This window comes from Pelodiscus sinensis, chromosome 27, assembly GCF_049634645.1.
Source record: "Pelodiscus sinensis isolate JC-2024 chromosome 27, ASM4963464v1, whole genome shotgun sequence".
NCBI lineage: Eukaryota > Metazoa > Chordata > Testudines > Trionychidae > Pelodiscus > Pelodiscus sinensis.
In genome coordinates this window covers 15,165,067-15,183,258 of record NC_134737.1, presented here as the reverse complement: position 1 = coordinate 15,183,258, position 18,192 = coordinate 15,165,067, and the positions used below count along the sequence as shown (strand labels likewise).

General features: G+C 67.7%; 1 protein-coding gene across 3 annotated transcripts in view; it reads right to left on the bottom strand.

Moving 5' to 3' along the window:
- The window catches only part of KIF21B (kinesin family member 21B), a 62,846-nt gene that overhangs the window by 12,607 nt on the left and 32,047 nt on the right, over positions 1-18,192 (bottom strand). For 2 of the 3 annotated variants that reach the window (XM_075910516.1, XM_075910517.1), the window contains exons 5-27: positions 17,650-17,784; positions 17,377-17,532; positions 16,537-16,652; positions 15,711-15,906; positions 14,172-14,361; positions 13,985-14,048; positions 13,148-13,369; positions 12,689-12,761; positions 12,022-12,121; positions 10,753-10,944; positions 9,700-9,899; positions 9,380-9,487; positions 8,986-9,054; positions 8,207-8,436; positions 7,619-7,766; positions 7,308-7,502; positions 5,119-5,220; positions 4,744-4,909; positions 4,310-4,370; positions 3,402-3,459; positions 2,736-2,941; positions 2,263-2,337; positions 2,007-2,120 (exon numbers count right to left, since the gene is read on the bottom strand). In XM_075910516.1, the coding sequence (XP_075766631.1) occupies positions 2,007-2,120; positions 2,263-2,337; positions 2,736-2,941; positions 3,402-3,459; positions 4,310-4,370; positions 4,744-4,909; positions 5,119-5,220; positions 7,308-7,502; positions 7,619-7,766; positions 8,207-8,436; positions 8,986-9,054; positions 9,380-9,487; positions 9,700-9,899; positions 10,753-10,944; positions 12,022-12,121; positions 12,689-12,761; positions 13,148-13,369; positions 13,985-14,048; positions 14,172-14,361; positions 15,711-15,906; positions 16,537-16,652; positions 17,377-17,532; positions 17,650-17,784 (3,176 nt within the window). Of the gene's footprint in view, positions 1-2,006; positions 2,121-2,262; positions 2,338-2,735; positions 2,942-3,401; positions 3,460-4,309; positions 4,371-4,743; positions 4,910-5,118; positions 5,221-7,307; positions 7,503-7,618; positions 7,767-8,206; positions 8,437-8,985; positions 9,055-9,379; positions 9,488-9,699; positions 9,900-10,752; positions 10,945-12,021; positions 12,122-12,688; positions 12,762-13,147; positions 13,370-13,984; positions 14,049-14,171; positions 14,362-14,709; positions 15,676-15,710; positions 15,907-16,536; positions 16,653-17,376; positions 17,533-17,649; positions 17,785-18,192 lie in introns of those variants that run through there. The other variant, XM_075910518.1, reaches the window with a different exon arrangement.

The window sequence follows — 18,192 nt, the reverse complement described above, 5'->3', positions numbered from 1 at the left end:
CGGCAGCGGAGTCAGAGAGTGGAGCGTTGTTACTGCGTCCAAGCCAGAGGGTAGAAGGGAGGAGCAGACAGAGAACCAGAGAGAAGGGGCAAAGGAGCAGAAGGGACACGCGGCTGGCACACCAGGCCTTTCAGGGCAGCACAGAGACCTCGCCCCGGGATCCCTGCGTCCAGGCTTGGTTTCGTCTTCCCGTGGCCCCCCGGCCCAGGCATCTCAAGACAGAGCTCTGGTGGCAGGGACCCACCTGGCCCCGGGTTCCCCACGGCTCTGGGCCGTTGTGTGGTTAACCCCCACGCCTGCTGGGTGCGGGGCACTGTCCCTTCTAGGGCCACCACCCCACTCCAGAGAGAACAGCCAGTGCTCGGCAGCCTGAGCGGAGCCGCACTGAGCTCCCGAGGTCCCCGGTTCGGTTCTGCCTGCGCGACACTAGCACAGGGCTGGGCAAAATGCGGCTCTGGGCCAGATCCAGCCTGTCGATGCAGCAGGCAGGCTCCCCGCCTGCCACTCAACGGGACCGTGGGACCGTCTGTCTTTGAACAGTGGGAAAGGGGGGAGGCATCACACATTGCCCCCGCCCCCAGCACACAATCCTACTGGCGGCTTTCCAGCCAATGGGAGCTGCCTATTTGAAGTACAGGCAGCACCTGAGGGTCATAACTATTCATGGCCCCACAGCTGGAGCAGGAGTTCGGCAGGCAGGGAGCCGGCCCAAGAAACTAGCTGGGCTTCCATCCAGAGCCTGCCCCGGCACCCCGATCCCCTACCCCAAGCTCCCTTCTGCACCCGGCCTCCATCCCAGACCCTGCATCTCCTCTGTTAATACCCTGGAAGTGTGTGGCCCTCCACCACTTTCCAAATTCTTCTGTCCCCCCCCATCCGAAATCATCGCCCACCCCCAGGGAGAAGCAGCTGCAGTGATTCTATGGGGAGATGAGAGGAGACGGCTGCTGCCTCCCCCCCTCGGGGCTGTCTATGGAAACAGCAGCAAGGTCAATTTGCCCCCACCGGGGGCGGGCCAGTGCCCTACGGTGGGCTCCTGCCTCCGTGGGAGCCACACAGCCTGCCACTGGAGACCCCCAAACGGCCCCAGCCCTGGCAGCAGGAGCACTCAGGGACCCTGCTGGAAAGCTGGCCCGCCCAGCAGGTGTCAGACCCACAGGGGCCCAGGGCCTGTGAGCCGCGGGCGTCGCCCCACTGAGCACAGCAGGAGAGGGAGCAGGGCACTGAAGGGGCAGAGCGATGGCACAGCCAGTGCCCCACAGAACCAGGGCTGGGGCCAGCTGGTGCAGACGAGCCCCACGCGTTGGTGGGGGAGGTGGCTCCGCTCACAGCCCCTGGCCCCACCTCACCTGCTTGGGAAGCGCAGCCACCCCCAGCCAGTGGCTTCCCGGGTTCGTTCCCCGGGCTGGCAGCCAGCACAGCGGGCACCATTTTGGCCAACATGCTGGGGCCGAGCCGGGACCCCGCAGAGCTACAAGCAGGAGCCACAGAGCCCAGGGCTGCTAGTGGGGCTGTGAGCCCAGCCCCCGGGGACACGTGTGCGCACACAGGGCCACGGCCGGGGCAGCACGTGGGGCCTATTCCGAGGGCGCCACCGGGGCCTTGGCTGGATCGTCGGCAGGGCAGACACCTGCCAGGCAGGCTCACAGCAGCAGCTGCTTGTGCCTGAGGTAAAGGCCCAGGCTCGGTAGCTCAGGGCCAGACCCGAGGCCAGGCCCAGCCAGTAGAGGGGGAGCAACGAGCCCCCCCAATCGATGGGGTTACACACAGGCCTGGCATCGGGCCGCCACCCAGGGGGACTGCTACCCACGTGAGGTTCTAGCGCAGCTCCCTGCCTCCCCCGCTCGCTTCCCAGGATGCCAGGTGCGGGGGTGGCAAAGGCCCCAGTGGGTCTGCCAGCTCTGGGGGCTCTTCCCGCCATGGGAGTCCGCATCTGCCATTGCCTGCTGGTGGGGCTGGGCCCGCCGGAGATGCCCCCGCCCGCTCCTGGCGCCCAAGGCTCTTACTTGTCCAGCGCGGAGCCCTGGCTCTGGTTGCTGGTGAGGCGGGAGAAGACGTTGCGGTCGTTGCGCGGCCTGGTGGGCGGGGACGAGGGTGGCGTGAAGCCTGCGTCCGAAGTCCTGGGCCGGGGTGTTCAGAAAGAGACCCCCGATTACAAGCTTGGTCTGGGGGCCCGCCCATTGGCCCGCACCTGCAGGACCAGCTGGATCCGGCACTACACCCGGGCTCCGGCTGCTCCTCCCCAGCCGCTCCCCAGCTCACCTGACGGGCTGCCCACGGTCGTAGGACTTCCTCCGGGTCAGAGGCGAGGTGTCCGCGCCCCGGGACTGCCGCGGGCTAGAGCAGAGCGAGACAGGTCAGCAATCGCCCCCCCTGGAGCAGGCCGACCCGAGCAAGCGAGCAGACCCCGGGGAGCGCGCACATCCACGCCCGAGCCAGGCGGCACGAGGGTCTGCGCGGCGAGTGCGGGTCCCGTGGCATCGCCACCGAGACTCTGCTGCCAGGGCAGGCAGCTCCACGCCTTCGGTAAGGGCGGTGGAGACCGGACGCCCCGTCCCTCCGAGACGAATCCAGTCATCTCCACTTCCCCGATCCCGTCCCCCACGGCCAGTGTCCCCAGACAGGCTGGGCCGACCGAGAGGAGTCCCGACTCGAGGCTCAGGGCAGAGCTCGGTGGCCCAGCCCACCTGCCCCCCGGGGCTGTAAACCCGTGGGGCCCATGCTCGCCGGCTTACAAGGTGCTGCCGCGGGTGGGCAGGCTGATGGTGCGGGAGACCTTGTCCTTGTAGTAGGGATCCCGGATGGAAAAGCCAATCCCGTCCTCCTTGATCTCCATGAGCGACACCAAGGACTTGGTGATGTTCTTGGTGGAGATGTCCAGCGTGGGTCCCAGGCACTCGGCCGACACAGCCTTCATCTGGCCGGACAGCTTGGGCTCCCCCTAGGCGCGGCACAGGGAGGGGGCTGGTCAGGGCCCTGAGGTGGCACGTGGAGCAGGTGCCCCTTGGCCGTTCACCTCCAGAAAGCCCTGGGGCCGAGCTGCCAGCGGTGGCAGATCTAGGGCAGCTTCTGCCTGGGCCCCATGCCGGCGTGACCGATTCACAAGCACCCCCGTGCCAAGCTGTGTGGCCAGGGAGCACCCAGACACCTCCCCGGGGCTCAGTGCAGCCCAACCACGTGGCACTCGGGGGTCAGACGGTGCTAAAGAAACACACCAGGCTCAGCCCACACCTGGGGCTCCTGCAGCTCCAGGCCCGCTTCCTCGTGGCATCCCAGCCCTGGGGAAGCCCTGCTAGGGGCCGGCACCGGGCCAGTGGGGAGCACACTAAGTACGGGCCCCGAGGCCCAGCTCTAGCTAGCAGCCCACAGTGCCCCGGGCCTCTCGGCGGCCAAGGACTGACCTGGAACTTGAAGTCGTCCTGGCTGGCCGAGCCCTTCATGGTGAGAGACTGGGAGACGCTGTAGGGAACACAAGGGGTTAACAGGTTAGAACAGGAAGTTCCTAACTTCAGCAGCCCGAATTCCCCCATTTGGATTAAAAACATTTGGGACCCCCTGCCCCCCTTCTCCAGGGCCCCATCCTCCCTCCCTCTGTCACTTGCTCTTCCCCGCCCTCACTCTTTCACTGAGCTGTGGCGGGAGTGGTGGGAACGCCAGCTGGGGGTGCGGGTCCCGGGAGGGGCCGGGGATGAGGATGCAGGAGGGGACTCCACGCTGAGGCAGTGGGTTGGGGTGAGAGGTCCTGGCAGCGCTTACTGTAGCTCCCAGAAGGGGGTGCTAGGTGCGCGAGCAGCCAGGGAGTATGCAGGCCCCATCCCCGCAGCTCCCGTGGGTTGCAATTCCCGGCCAATGGGAGCTTCGGGCGGCGGCACTCAGGTGGGGCAACACGCAGAACCCTCCTGGCTGCTCCTACACCTAGGGCCCTTCCAGGAGCCATGTGGAGTCAGGGCAGGTAAGGAGCCAGCTTTAGCCCCGAGAGGGAGGAACTGTCTGTGGACACCCTACACATCCCAGTTTGAGAAACACTGAGCGAAAGAGAGGAACCGCGGCCCCGAACCCCCGCCCCTTACCACCCTGTCACCAGCCTCCTCCACTCTCCAAGGGCCCTCCCCTGGTCCCGCCCTTTCCCCTCCCAGCTCCGCCTGGCCCCTGCACGCCTGGGTCTGAGCACAGAGGGGCTGGCTCTGATCGGGCAGGTCTGGAGAACAGAGCGAGTGCCCCAGAGACGTGATCGTGGGGGCCAGCGCGATCGCTCCCTAGATCCCGCCGCCCAGGGGCTGGGACGCGGCCTGCTCCCCAGCGCGCTCACCTCCCGTCCGAGGCCAGGCTGAACTCCGAGATCTCCTCGTCCGTGCTGGCGTAGCCGTTCTCTGCACAAGGAGCAGCCAACAGGGCGTGTCAGCGCTCGGGGGGGAGGGCTCTGCACGGGCCGGTCCGATCAAAGCCAGCCAGCGGGCAGCCGCAGAGCCGCGTACGGCGCCACGGGGGCCCCCACACCCTGCTATCGTGCTGCGAACCCTGCGCCACCCCAGCACTGCCGGGGAATCCTCGCCAGCTGCGACCACGTGGGCCTGTCGCACCTCCCCCAGGGTCAGAGCAAAGCCAAGGGCCCGGGGTGGGCAGACTGCAGGGGCAAGGGGGCAACCCAAGCCTTCCCAGCCGCTGCCAGCCCCCCCCCCCCAGGACTGCTGCTCCCCTGCCAGCCAGAGCACGGCACTCTTGGGGGGCCCAGCGAGGCACCACCTTGCTGCACGTTGTGGATCAGCGCCTGCAGCTCGGGGTGGGTCTCGGCCTTCTCCCGCAGGGCGTCCAGGATCACGTGGTTCTGGGAGGAGCCGGTCACGTCCGTCTGTCTCAGGCGCCCCTCCAGCAGGCGGATCTGCGCTTCTTTCTGAGCCACCTGCAGCCCCTGTTCGGAGGGAGCAGGGGCCTCAGTCCAGCGCACAGGGCAGGCCAGCGGGTGGGTGGGATCCTGGCTCCGATCCCTGTCCCAGGATGCACACCAGCCTCGCTCAGCTGCTGCTTGGGGACAGTGGCCTTGGGCTGGGCCAGCCTCCCTCCCGCTGCGATTGGCACCCCACTCTGGGGCTTCCCGAGACCCCCCTGCGCCCCGCTGACCTTGTCGATGGACGCCTTGAGGAAGTTGTCCAGCAGCAGGCGCGCCTCGGCCAGGGAGCAGGAGCTGATCACCACGGAGGTGTCGGTGGAGTCCAGCTCCTCCTACGGAGCAGGAGAGACCGGAGGGAGGGGATCAGAACGGCCGTTGCCCCGGAGCTGGGGCCGAAAGCAGAGGGCCAGCCCCCTGAGCCTGGACTGGTGGACGCAGGGCTCTGGGGGCAGCTCATAGCACAGTAGAACTGGAAGGGACCTCGAGAGGCGTCAAGTCTAGTCTCCGGCTCTCACAGCAGGATCCAGCACCGTCTAGAGCATCCCTGACAGGCGTCTGTCCGACCTGCTCTTAAATATCCCCAGGGATGGAGATTCCACAACCTCCCTGGGCAACTTATTCCAGTGTTTCACCACCCTGACTGGTAGGACGCTTTTTCTGATGCCAACCGAAACCTCCCTTGTTGCGGATGGCCTGGAGGCCTGGCTTGCCAACAGCGTGCATGAGCACACGCCAGCAGGGGCCCCGGCAGCTCTCGGAGACGAGGGGGCTGCTCGCTAGCCAGGCACCCAGAGCAGAGCAAGGGCAGGATCACTTGGGGAACCGGTACCAGCAGAGCTATGGCTCCCCAGGGTGCGGAACACCCCCGGCCCGGAGACACACAGCGAGGCTGACCTATGGCCCAGCACGAACAGCCGCCCTTTGGGAGGTGGCTACCTGCTCCGGCGCACTGGAGCAGCCCAGTGTAAGTGTAGCATGCACCACTAAACCTGGGTACGTGCTCCGGGCACCAGGAGAGCAGAGCCACGTGGTGCTAGCCGGGGTCACCCCCCGCCACACGGAAAGACCAGCCCCCTCGGAGCCAGGCTTGCGCCACGGGCCTGAAAGTAGCGCCGCAATGTTCCCCCTGGGCTGCCTGGACCAGGTTACAGAGCCGGGGCTCCGGGCCTAGGGCGGGTGTCTCCCTGTGTACTCTGAGCCCTGCGGCCCAAGGCAATCGGCCCGGGGCTCGGAGACTCCGTGCTGTGGGCTTGTCTTTGCAGCAGACACACAAGCAGAGAGGCCCCAGCATTCGGGTGGGTCCCCAGGATTAAAAATGGCTTTTGGATTAACCAGCACGGTCCAAATTCCCTCCTGTTACACAGCCGGGCCTCGGCAAACGCCCCGCGCCTGAACGCGGCTTTCCGCGCAAGTTCGCCGGTTCGGTTCCCAGCACCTCCACGCAGGTTTGCACACCCACAGCTCTTCCCGTGTCTCCCCGGGGGGAGGGGGAAACGGCACATGGATTTGTTTTTCCCAGGGCGCATTTCCTACGGAAGCAAACGGCATTTCCGGGCCGCTCCCTGCGCTGCCCCGGAGGCTGCTCTGAGCACCTCGCTGACTCCCAGGTGCGATGTGACGGGACTGTTAGCGGAAACACACACTGCTGGGGTCTGCCCAAGCTCTGGGCAAAGTGGGCCCTGTTTCTAAACAATCGCCCTTTCCGTGTGCTCCTGCCACATTACACCAGGCCTCGGCGTTGCTCTGAGCCGCGGGGCTCCCTGTGCCGGGCGAGGCAGCGTCTGCCGGGAGACGCGCAGGGAACGGAGAAAGCCCGGTCCAAGCGCGTTTGCAGCCTGGCAGCGAGCCAGGTGCAGCGACGCCGACACGGACAGGAGCGAGTGTGGCTCTGGCACCGGCGCCAGCACGTGCAGAACTTCCAGCGGGGCGCTCGGCCCCCCCTTCTGCAAATAGCCCCCCAGCAGGATGGAGACCCTGACGACCCAACGTTTACGGGCCTCCCTGCACCCTGGCCTCGCCGGGCAGCCGCGCTGCTGAGGAGGGCCGATTTGCAGCCTCGCCAGCCCGAGCAGCCACAGCCACAGCCACGACCGTAGCCTGGTGTCCATGGCAGCCTCCGGAACCCACCGACCTGAGCCTGTCACAGCCCCCCCAGACAGAGACGGCAGCCGGACCGGGGCCCTGCAAGCTACGGCCCCTGATGCTTGTCTAGGGAGGAGGGGAGCTCCGGGGTAAGCGTAGGGACCCAGGGCAGAACGTTTCAGCTCCCTGTCAGCCTCCCAACCTGCCCCAGGGCACCCCGACCTCCTGCACCCCGTATGCTTCATCTGCCTGGAGCAAGAGTCCAGCCCGTGCCAGCCCCATCCACCCCAACTCTCCACCCCCGCCCAGACAGCACACGATGCTCCCCGCCCGGCACCTTGCTCTCCTCGAGCTGCATGATGGTGGCCTGGCAGTCGGAGATGCTGTCGTTGATGTAGTCGATGTTGGCCGTCAGCACCTCGATCTCCTCGTTCAGCTCCTGCAGGCTCTTCTGCTCCTCGGGGCTCTCGGCCTGCAGCTTTCCCCTCTTGCCCAGCAGTGCCTCCTGCAGCAGCGCCAGCTCCTCCCGCTTCTGCGGGCGGGAAAGGAACGCCTCAGCCGGCGCTGCCCAGCACCCACCCCGCCGGGCGCCGCCCTGCCTGCGCCTCGCCCGCCCTGCCCGCACCCTGCCCGCCCGCGCCTCCTCGCCTTGATCAGTCGCTCCATGTCGGCCTCCAGGTTGACAATGGTCATTCTCTGCATGACGATGTCGAAGATGCGCCGCTCCAGCGACTGCCACTTGAGCCGGGCCGCCTTGCTGAAGGTTTGGCTTGTCCCCTTCTTCGGGAACTTCTTCCTGCAGCAGAAGGGGTGTGGTCAGGGACTCTGGGGGGCTCAGACCCACGGGTACCAGCATGGGGCGTGGTCAGGGACTCTGGGGGCCTCAGACCCACAGGTACCAGCATGGGTCATGGTCAGGGACTCTGGGGGGCTCAGACCCACAGGTACCAGCACTGGGGTCAGGGATTCTGGGAGGCTCAGACCCACGGGTACCAGCCGCCATGCACGAGTGCTCAGGACGGGGGCATTCACGCATGGGGGCTGCCGCCAGCCATCTGGGCGAGTCCCCCGTGTCAAACCAAGAGGCAGATTGACCCACACCTATAGAGCCATCGTGCTCCTGTGCTGTGGGCCCTAGGACCGCCCTCCCGTCCCGGCTAACCCCCCGTAAGCAGGGCCACGGGCCAAGCAGGGAGTGAGGCGGTGAGGGTCAGGGATTGGGGAGCCCTGTCTGACCTGACGGGCCGCGCCCCATTCATGGAGGGCGAAGGGTCTCCCTGGAAGTTGTCGATTTTCCGGTTCCACTGGCGCACGATGCTGGAGACCGAGCGGGAGCCGGACTCCGGGTCCGAGGAGGTGGTGCCGGCGGACACCTCCGCACCAGAGTCCAGCAGGGCTGGCTTCTGGCTCGCCCGCCCGGCGACCCGGTCCGACATGGGCTTGGCCAGGCGGCGCAGAGCGGAGACCTGGGGGAGAGCAGTGCCTGAGGGCTGGGCCCCCCGGGGAACACCCGCAGGGGCGTCACGCCCCCCATCCCAGAGCCGGGGAAACGAGCTGGGAGCAGCTGCAGCCCCTTTCCAGAGAGTCCAGGCTCTCCGAGCAGGCAGCAGTTTCCCAGAATGCACCGGGAAGGGCTGGGGAGGTGTCTGGACCGCGGGCCCCGAGGTGGCCCCGAGGCACCGACGGGGTCGGAGGCAGCCTGGACACGGTCAGCGGCGAACGACGCCACCGACCCGCTGCCAGGACCCAGAGGAAGCTGCTGTGGATTGGACGGGAGCCGGGCCCGGATGGGGAGGGGGATGACGGACACAGCCAGCGTTTTCCCTCCCCCGGTCACTCCCGCCATGAAACGCGCCCGAGGGCCAGCGCCTTGGGAACGACCCAGCCTGGCCTGTTCTGCCAGGAGAGGCCCCAGGGCCCTGCCCGCGGCCGAGGCGCCATCCAGGGCTGAGCACCCACCGCGTTACAGCCGCCAGAGGCTCTCCAGACCCCGCAGGCCCCGGGCTGGCACTCACCTCCTGGGTTTTCCTTCGCAGCACGATTTCCTGCTGCCGCTTCTGGGACTCCAGGGCCCGGATCTGGAACTGGGAGAGAGAAGCCAAGCCCCACTGAGTCCTGATGGGGCAGGAGCCACTACAGACAATGGCAGGAATGGGGGGCAGGGACCCAGGGCTCCCCCTCCCCCTTGCTCAGCCATTCCCACGGCTCTGGCCGGCTTTGCAGGTTCCCCTGCTCCATCACAGGGGCTCCCCTGCACGCCAGGGGCTCTGGGCTCAGGCTGGCCCAGACCCCTTGGAAACCCACATTCCCTGCTGCCCCGATCCAGGTGGCATGGGAGCTGCGCACCGAGCAAGAGGCACAGGCCCAGCCGGAGCGGTGCTGCCCACAGCCCCCTGGCGCGGCTCTCACCTCCTGCCGGCGCTGCTCCTTCTTCAGCTGGGCGATCTCCCGGTTCCGCTTGGTCTCCACCAGCCGCCTGCGCTGCTGCTCCTCCCGCATCTGCTTCATCAGCGCCACCTGCGGGGGGACGGGCAGGTGCATTGGCGAGGCCGAGGGGGCTCCCCTCACAACCCCCCCCCCCCCCCCGGAGCTGGGCAGGGGGAGCCCAGGCACCTGTCAGACAGACAGACAGACTTCCCAGCAGGCACCGCCCCCCCGGAGACAGGACAGCACCCGCCCAGGTCTCTGTGTCCCCACCCCCCTGGCCCCCTCCTCGCCCAGCCAGGTACCTTCGCCCTCTTCATCTCGGCCACCTCAGCCTGCAGCTTCTTGAGCTCCCGCTCGTAGCGGGACTGGTTCTTGAGCAGGCGGGCGTGCTCCTTCTGGGCCACCTGCAGCTTCTGCAGGTCCCGGTTCATCTCCTTCAGCCGCTTCTCGTAGTCCGCCTTGATCTTGTTGGCCTTCTCCTCCGTGTAGCATTCCATGGTGCCTGGGGAGGGGGGCAGGCTCAGCGCGCCGGGCTGGGCGGAGCCCCCACGCGCCTTCCCCGGGAAAGCACCCTCCTGGGGAGGCCGGAGATTAACCCTTGGCCTGCCTGGGCCAGCCGCTCGGAGACAGTAGCCTGGACCAGCGAGGGCCCGTTTTACAGCAATAACCCCAGAGCAGAGCGGTGCCGGGGTGCAGGCCCCACGCCATGCGCCGTCCTCCCGGCAGCCGTTGCCGTTCCTCCCCAGAGGGAGACGCGGCTGGTCGGGGGCCCCGGTGAGAGGTGCTAGTGGTGCCCAGCTCGGAACATGCCCAGGACTGAAGGGCCCCGGAGGTGGAGCTCTCCTGCCTTGGGAAGCCACAAGTCTCTCACTGGGAGATCTGAGCTCTAGAGCCAGCTTCGCCGCAGATGCCAGGGCGCTTTGGGCACAGCTCCGTGCCTCAGTTTCCCCACGGGGCCACCACCCTTTGTGGCCTGTCTCACAAGGGCGCAGAGCTCGTTAACATGCTCGGAGCTCCTCAGAGGGAAGGCACCGGTGGAGCGAAGGCCTCAGCACTTTCCACAGGACCTACCCCAGTGAGCTGCCCAGGTCACGGGACCACCAGGCCTAGCCCTAAGCAAGCTGCCGGCAAGTGGCCAAACTAAGTGGGGACCCTGGAGAGGGACCAGCCCCACGAGCGGAGAAGCCCGACACTGAGCGGCCAGTGGCAATAGGTGGGAACTGCCAGAGGGGCACAGCCGGTTTGGGCTCATTGGGCACCCGGAAAAGCCCCTGGGCTCTTCTGCAGCGGCATGCGGGGGTGGGGTGGGGAGCCGGCCAGCCGGGTGGGGGTGGGGGTGGGGGGCCAGCCCGTACTGAGGTTCTGCAGCACCCGGTCCCGCTCCAGCTGGGTGTCACGGATCTTGTTCTGCAGCAGGATCAGCTTCTCCTCGTACTGGTGCTTGAGGGTCTGCAGGCGCCGCTGGCTGTTCTCCAGCTCGTCTATCAGCTTCTGCTTGATCTCGATCTCGCAGGTCAGGTCGGCCAGGTCAGCCTGGAAATTCACCACTGGGGGAGGGGGGGGGGGGAGCCGGTCAGCCAGGCAGCCCCCTGGGAGCAGACAGGCTCTGTGGGCTCAGGCGGAAGGGGCGGGGGGCCAAGCAGCCAGCCCTGAACGCCGCCCGGAGCGCACTGGCCCCTGCAACACGCAGCGGTGGCAGCGACTTAGAGGGCTTGAGGCTCTGACGGTCGCGACTGCCACCCTTTGAATCGCTGGGCCCCGGGGAACTGCCCCCTTTGCTGTCCCCTGTCAGCAGCCTGGACCTGGGGGAGAGGGGGGAGCCAGGCAGCCCTGGACCTGGGGGGGGGGGGGAGGGGGGAGAGCCAGGCAGCCCTGGACCCGGGGGGGGGAGGGGAGGGGGAGAGCCAGGCAGCCCTGGACCCGGGGGGGGGGGGGGGAGGGGGAGGGGGAGAGCCAGGCAGCCCTGGACCCGGGGGGGGGGGGGAGGGGGAGAGCCAGGCAGCCCTGGACCCGGGGGGGGGGGAGGGGGAGAGCCAGGCAGCCCTGGACCCGGGGGGGGGGGAGGGGGAAGAGCCAGGCAGCCCTGGACCCGGGAATGGGGGGGGGGGGGGGAAGAGCCAGGCAGCCCTGGACCCGGGAATGGGGGGGGGGGGGGGAAGAGCCAGGCAGCCCTGGACCCGGGGGGGGGGGGGGGGGAGAAGAGCCAGGCAGCCCTGGACCCGGGGGGGGGGGGGGGGAGAAGAGCCAGGCAGCCCTGGACCCGGGGGGGGGGGGGGGAGAAGAGCCAGGCAGCCCTGGACCCGGGGGGGGGGGGGGAGAAGAGCCAGGCAGCCCTGGACCCGGGGGGGGGGGGGAGAAGAGCCAGGCAGCCCTGGACCCGGGGGGGGGGGGGGAAGAGCCAGGCAGCCCTGGACCCGGGGGGGGGGGGGGCGGGGAGAGCCAGGCAGCCCTGGCGGGGGAGCACGTGAGGGGCTGAGGTGGGCAGGATCACAGAGCCGGGCAGTCAGGCCCATGCCACCGAGCTCCCGCAGGGCAAGCCCAGCTGAGACCGGCCCAGCTCACCCGAGGGCCGGCTGCAGCCCCCGCCCCGCCTCGGCAGAGGGGGCGCCAGGCCCGGGCGTTACCCTTCTCCTCAGCATCCGAGTCGGAGTCCACCAGGCTCTCCTCGCTGCCCGAGTCCTCGTCCTCCTCCTCACAGCCGCTCTCCTCCCGCTCCTCCTCCTCCTGGGAAACATTGGGGGTCAGGCCCCACGGGGCCTTCTCCCATCGGCCCAGGCTCTTGCTCCCGCCAGCCCCAAATGCTGTAGCCCCAGACACCCCCCCAGAGGCAGGGCGACGGTGTGAGCCGGGGCCCTCATCCCAAGGGGCAGGGCTGATCCCGCCCGAGTCAGGACGTGGGTGTGCGGGGGGGCGGTGTCTGGGAGCGCCCCTCGCTCCGCTGAGAGGGGGGCTGAACCCCCCACAGGAGGAAGCCCGGCTGCACGGAAAGGCCTGGGGCTGGTTGCCTGGGTGTCCGATGGCAACAGGGCACGCCAGGGGGCAGCCGGGACCCTCCCACTCTCCATCCACAGCCCATGCCCTGCCCCCACTCCCCACACCTGTGTGGGGGCAAACAGCAGCTGACTGCCCTATGGGGTGCATATCCCTGCCCCCCAGAATCTCCCACAGCCCGGCTGGGCTTTACCCCCCCTCCCAGGGGCAGGGGGCCCCGCTGCCCGAGCGCCGCCGAGGCACGGGGAAGGCTGCTGGCGGTCGGGCTAGCGATCGGCTCCACGGGGAAGCCTCCCTCACCTCGTTCTCGTCCGTCTCGTCCCCGTTCTCCTGCTGCAGCTTCGGCCTCTTCTTAAAGGCCTCCTTCTCCGGGCTGCCGGGAGAGGCGAGCGGAATGAGCCCCCAGACGGGGCAGCCCTGGCACGTGGCCCCCATAGGGGACACACGCCCAACGCCCCTCACAGCCCCCCGTGAGCCCAGCTTTCCCACCCTCCAGAGAGTCAGCGATCACAGCAGTAATGACAGATGGGGACACTGAGGCACACGGAGGGGAAGGGACTCGCCCAAGGTCGCCTGGCAAGTCAGAGGCAGAGAAACCAGGCACCCCACTTCCCTGCTGTATGGCTGTGGGGTGGGGGCAGGGTGTCTGGAGCGTGCCGGAAGCCAAGGGAGAAGGGGTGTCCAGTAACTATGGTCCTATAGTGATGGGAGGACCCGGAATAGCCGCCCCCCGCCCCCAGCCAGGGACTTGGCCTTCACCTCTTCCTCCGCTGCCTGGTCTCCTTCTTCAGCCGCTCCAGGTCCTGCTTGGCCCGCCGAAGGACTTCCGAGGCCTCTGCCTCCATGGAGACCATGGGGCTGCTGAGTGCCCCCAGGCCCGGCCCTGGAGACGAGCCCAGGGAGTACGGGGGCCGGGAGGAGACCCGCGACAGGCTGCGGCGGAGCGACTCGTTCATGGCTTCGCTCTCCAACAGCTTTGTCCTGGGGACCGAGGGGCTCTTGGTTACGGAGACCTGCCAGCCCGGGGAGATGTTCAGGCCCCCCGCCCCCGGGGGACAGAGACCCCCCCGACCTCTAAGGGGGGGCCAGCAGAGACGTCCCTCGCTCACTGCAGTCGAAGGGGCCCGGGGCTCTGCTCCCAGGGGACGCTGCAGAAAGGAGGGGTGCCTGTGCCACGACGCACCAGCCGGGCCGGGCAGGACACCCTACAGGACCCAGGCGTTCCCATCTCCAAAGGGGGCTTTTATTACGAGTTCACTAGCTCCCAGAGAGCCGAGACCAGGGCCCTGTTGTGCGGGGGGCTGCACGCCCCCAGGAGACGACCGCTGCCCCATCTAAACGGTCAAGTCAGACCAAAGGTGAGAGAGAGCAAGTGATGTGCCCAAGGTCACACAAGCTCAGTGGCAGAGCCTGTCTGAACCCAGTCCCATGGCACCAGTCACCGAGGTGGGCAGCGGAAGAGCCAGGGAGGGAATCCGGGCCTCCAGAACCAGATCAGCACCCCTCCCGGGCCTGGGCTGCCTGTCTGCGGGTTCTCCCGCGCGGTACGCGGCCCCCCTCGGACGGGCGGAAGGGGAGGAGGCGGCTCGCACCCACCTGAGCTCCTCGATCTCCCGGATGTAGTTCTGGATCAGAGCCCCAATGGCCTCGTTGCCGTCAGCTGGAGCGACAGGACTGGGATCAGTAATGCGGAGCAGCCCGGAGCTCCGGGGAGGCAGCAGTGTCAGCAGGATGGTCCCTGCTCCCCCGCAACCCCCCGCCCTCCAGAGGGGCCTGGCCTCACCTGCCTTGGCCAGTATCAAATTGGCCTCCTGGCTCATCAGGTGGGTGACGCGGGTGTTGATGGCGTCTATGGCCTCCTGCATGGCCTTCACCCGCATGCGCAAGGCGGCGTTCTCCTTCTGGAGCATGGCGTTCTCTTGGAACAGGTCGCTGTAGCCCTCCGCCCCGTCCTCCCCGACGACACGCTTGCCCTGGGGGGAGAAGGGGAGCCCAGCCTCCGTCAGCCCCCCTGAGCGCCGGGGGGGGACGACCCAGCCACAGCAAGAGGGCAGGGAAAGCGGGAGACGCCACGAAGGCAGGCAGGGTCCTGGGGCTGCGGATGTGACATCAAGGCCTTTTGCTCAGTGGAGGTGCTGACCTGAGCCCCCCAACAGCAGCATCTGAGCACCGGCCACACCCCCAGATAGCAGGCAGAGCTGCTACCCGCTGGCCACATGGGGACTGAGCCCCAGAGGCTAAGTGACTTGCCCAAGGTCACGCGGGGAGTCTGGGGCACAGCAAGGGCTCCCAAGTCCCAGTGCCCTGTCCCCTCCCCTTACCGCCTTGTACTCCATGAGCTCTTGGCCTGGGGCGATAAGAGACTCAGCCCTTGGACAGGCAACGGTTGCAGTTGGGCTGGTGTTAGGAAGATAAGAACGGCCAGACCAGGTCAGAGCCAAAGGCCCATCCAAGCCGGTGTCCTGTCTGCTGAGTGACCAGGGCCAGGTGCCCCAGAGGGAATCTGCCCTGTCCCCCATTCCCAGCCCCTGACACAGAGACCAGGGACACCAACCCTCCTCAGCCTGGCTAACAGCCATCGATGGACCCAACCTCCATGAATCTATCTCGCTCTTTTTTGAACCCTGTTCAAGTCCTGGCCTTCACAACTTCCTCCGGCGAGGAGTTCCACAGGCCGACCATGCTCTGCATGAAAAGAAACGTCCTTTGGTTTGTTTTAAAGCTGCTCCCTGTTCATTTCACTGGGTGACCCCTCGTTCTTATGCTCCGTGTTCTCGGGAAACCAGCCCGGACAAGCTGGGGGCGAAGTGGAAGGGCTGCGGCATGCCGTGTGGGACAGGGACATAAAGCCGGGGGGAGGAGGGGGTCTTCCGAGCTCCGAAAGCGCCCAAAGCCTTCTCCCTGTTCGTAGCAGGATGCACGGCCCTTTAACCGCCTCCTTCTTCAGTGTCCCGTGCACCCTGCAGGGTCCCAGTGCTCCCCACAAGCTACTGCGCCATCTTTGGGGTGGTGCTCAGTGCCAGCATGCACTGGGGGGGGACAGGGCGGGACAAGGCCAGCAGACAAGGAGCTGCACACACAACGGGGCCAGGTCTGTGTGGGGGGAGGAGCAGGAATCCCCCCTCCCAACACACCCACTCCCACTTTTCAAGGCTGCAGCTGGGATTTGAACCGGTGACTGCGAGGATTCCAGGTGTTTATCACACAGGCTTTGTGCCTGCACATGGGGCTCCCTCTAGCCGCCGGCCACAAGCCCAGTTGCTCCCTTAGCCCAAGGGGCAGGGGCTGGCTTGGATGGGCAGTTCGTAAGCAAGCCCCTTACCGCCTTGTACTCCATGAGTTCCATCTGCAGGCGGGCGATCTCGGCCCGCAGCGCGCTGATCTGCTGGCTGGTCTTGTCCTGGTTCACCACCACCTTGTTCTTGATGTTGCGAGCCCGGTTGGCGTACTTCAGCGTGTTCAAGGTCTCCATGAAGTCCCGGTCCGAGGGGCTGATGCAGGCGATCATGATGGTTTGGCTGGAGGACGGAGCGCCGGGGGCGGGGAGGTGTGTCAACGTGGCAGCTGGGCCACGTCGGATCAGACACCCCCCCAATGCTGGCAGCTCCGGCCACACGCCCCTTTTGGCCTGTACTGAGCTCTCTAACCGGGGCGGGAAGGGTGGGCTGGGATCGGCGGCTGGGCCCTGCCTGGGGTCCCCTCCGCACGGGGCTGGCATGGGCAGCATGGCTCAGGCAGCAGCCTGCTTTGTGCCGGCTACGGGCAGGCCTCCCACACCCACCCCTGCTGGTTACAGAGCAGCGAGTCAACACCCAGGGAGGGAGCCAGGTAGGGTGGGATTTAAGCGAGCCCAGGCCTGGAAGTGGGGCTGCCAAGGGCTGACATTTTGCAAGAGCTAATTCTGCAAAAGCGGCTAATTGCACCGGGGCCCGGGGCCGAGCCCATCGCATTAGAAAAGCTGCCAGGAGAGGCCGCTGGGCCCCCGTCAACGCACCCAGGAAATCCAAACAGCGCTTCAGCCTGACAGGCCCCCCCGTTCCATGCACCCCCCCCCCCGCCCGGCGGGGGTGCAGCTCCTCCTTTCCGGGTCACCCCCCCCATGGCAGCTGACACCCGCCGGGTGACCCCGCGCCCTGGCCCAGGGTCACCTGTTCCCCCCGAGGGAGTCCTGCAGGAGCCGGGTGAGTTTGGAGTCTCGGTAGGGGACGTGCCCGGCTTTCTTGCTCTGGTCTCCGAGGGCGCTGATGACGTTTCCCAGCGCCAGCTGCCGACAAGACGGAAGGGACCGTGAGCTCTCCCCCGGGCCGGGCAGGGCCCTTCCCTGCTGGGGGCAGCTCCGGGCGATTGGAGCCTCCTACCAGGGGGCGGGCGGGCGGCTCCGGGCCAGTCGGTGCAGCTGCGGTGGCTACGCAGGATGCTCCCCTAGTCCACTCCAGAGCCACCCCACTGCCCTGCCTTCAGCAGGCCCCTCGGCCTGTATCTGGTCACTCCCAGGGTGGGCGTGGAGGGGGGCTGAGCTGCAGCCCTAGAGACCCAGCCCCGGGGCTCTCCCCAGCCGGGGCAGCGTGGCAGGCGGGCTGTGCCAGGCACCCGGCAGCACTGACGTCGGGAGAACAGAGATCCCGAACCCCACGACGGTTCTCACAACTCGAGTGGCCGAGGCAGAGCCCCTGCCTGGGACACGGGGTCCGATCCCGCCCCTAAGCACCCACTGCCGGGGAAGGGGCGCTGCCCTCCAGACGTACAGTCCCTAGGGGGGTGCAAGCTGCAGTCCTCGCCCCCACCCTGCTCCTATGCCACGGCCTGGCGAACGCCCTCGCCCAGGGCTGGGCTAGCGACCGGGCCCCTCCCTGCTGAGTCTGCGCCAGGACTTTGAGCAGCCAGGTCCCCTCTAGGTCTCCCGCTGCCTGGGATCTCGTGAGCCAGAGCGCCCCAGGGCTGTGTGCCCTGCAGCTGGCCCGTCTCCGCCACCCGCCGCCGGAGCCTACCAGGCCGCAGTTGATGGAGATGCCCTCCTTGGCTCTCTCGCCCGTGGCGCCGGTGCGCTTCAGCCTCTCCGAGCCGGCCAGGTCGACGAAGTGGAACTTGGCAGTGAGCGTCTCGTACTCGCTGGAGGTCTGGGACCCCTCTGGCAGGCTGGTCACCTGGCCAGCAGACACGGGGCGGCGTCAGCGCTCCCCACGGGACACATCCCTCCGCTGTCACCGCCCCCCCGAGCATCCCGCTGCCGCTCCGCGTCCAGCCCCCCCACTCAGCCTCACCAGGTCGGGCTGGGCACAGACCCTCATCTGGCACAGGTGGATGGTGAAGATGGCATGGGAGCGGGAGCTCTGCACATTCATCTGGGTGCTGGCGGTTGTGCGGGACAGAGCCCCCTGCTTCAGGCACTGGATCAGCTGCAACGGCAGGAAGGGGTGAGACGAGATTTCCACCCCAGCGGCGGAGCCTCCCGCCGAGCCGGCGCCCCGGGGCCCTGGGTGCTCACGCCGGGCAGCGGCCAGAGGGAAGGAGCAGCAGGTGCTGTAGGGTGACCCCGGCCCAGCCCGGCTCCCAAGTTACCAGGAAAGCCAGGCCCGTGGCGGAGCCGACTCGGGGAGTGGGCTGGACCCGCCCGAGCGAGCCGCAAGTAACCCAGCACGCTACGTTCTCCCCTGCAGTCCGGCCCGGCGCGCGGTGCTGCACCCGCAGGGAGACGGCAGGCGGGACTTGCAATGGTCACAGGTGGCCTGTGGGTCACAGCACAGGGCCCCGCGCGCTGGCCCAGGCTCCTGCGGGCTCTCAGATGCACCCCAAGCAGCAGCTGC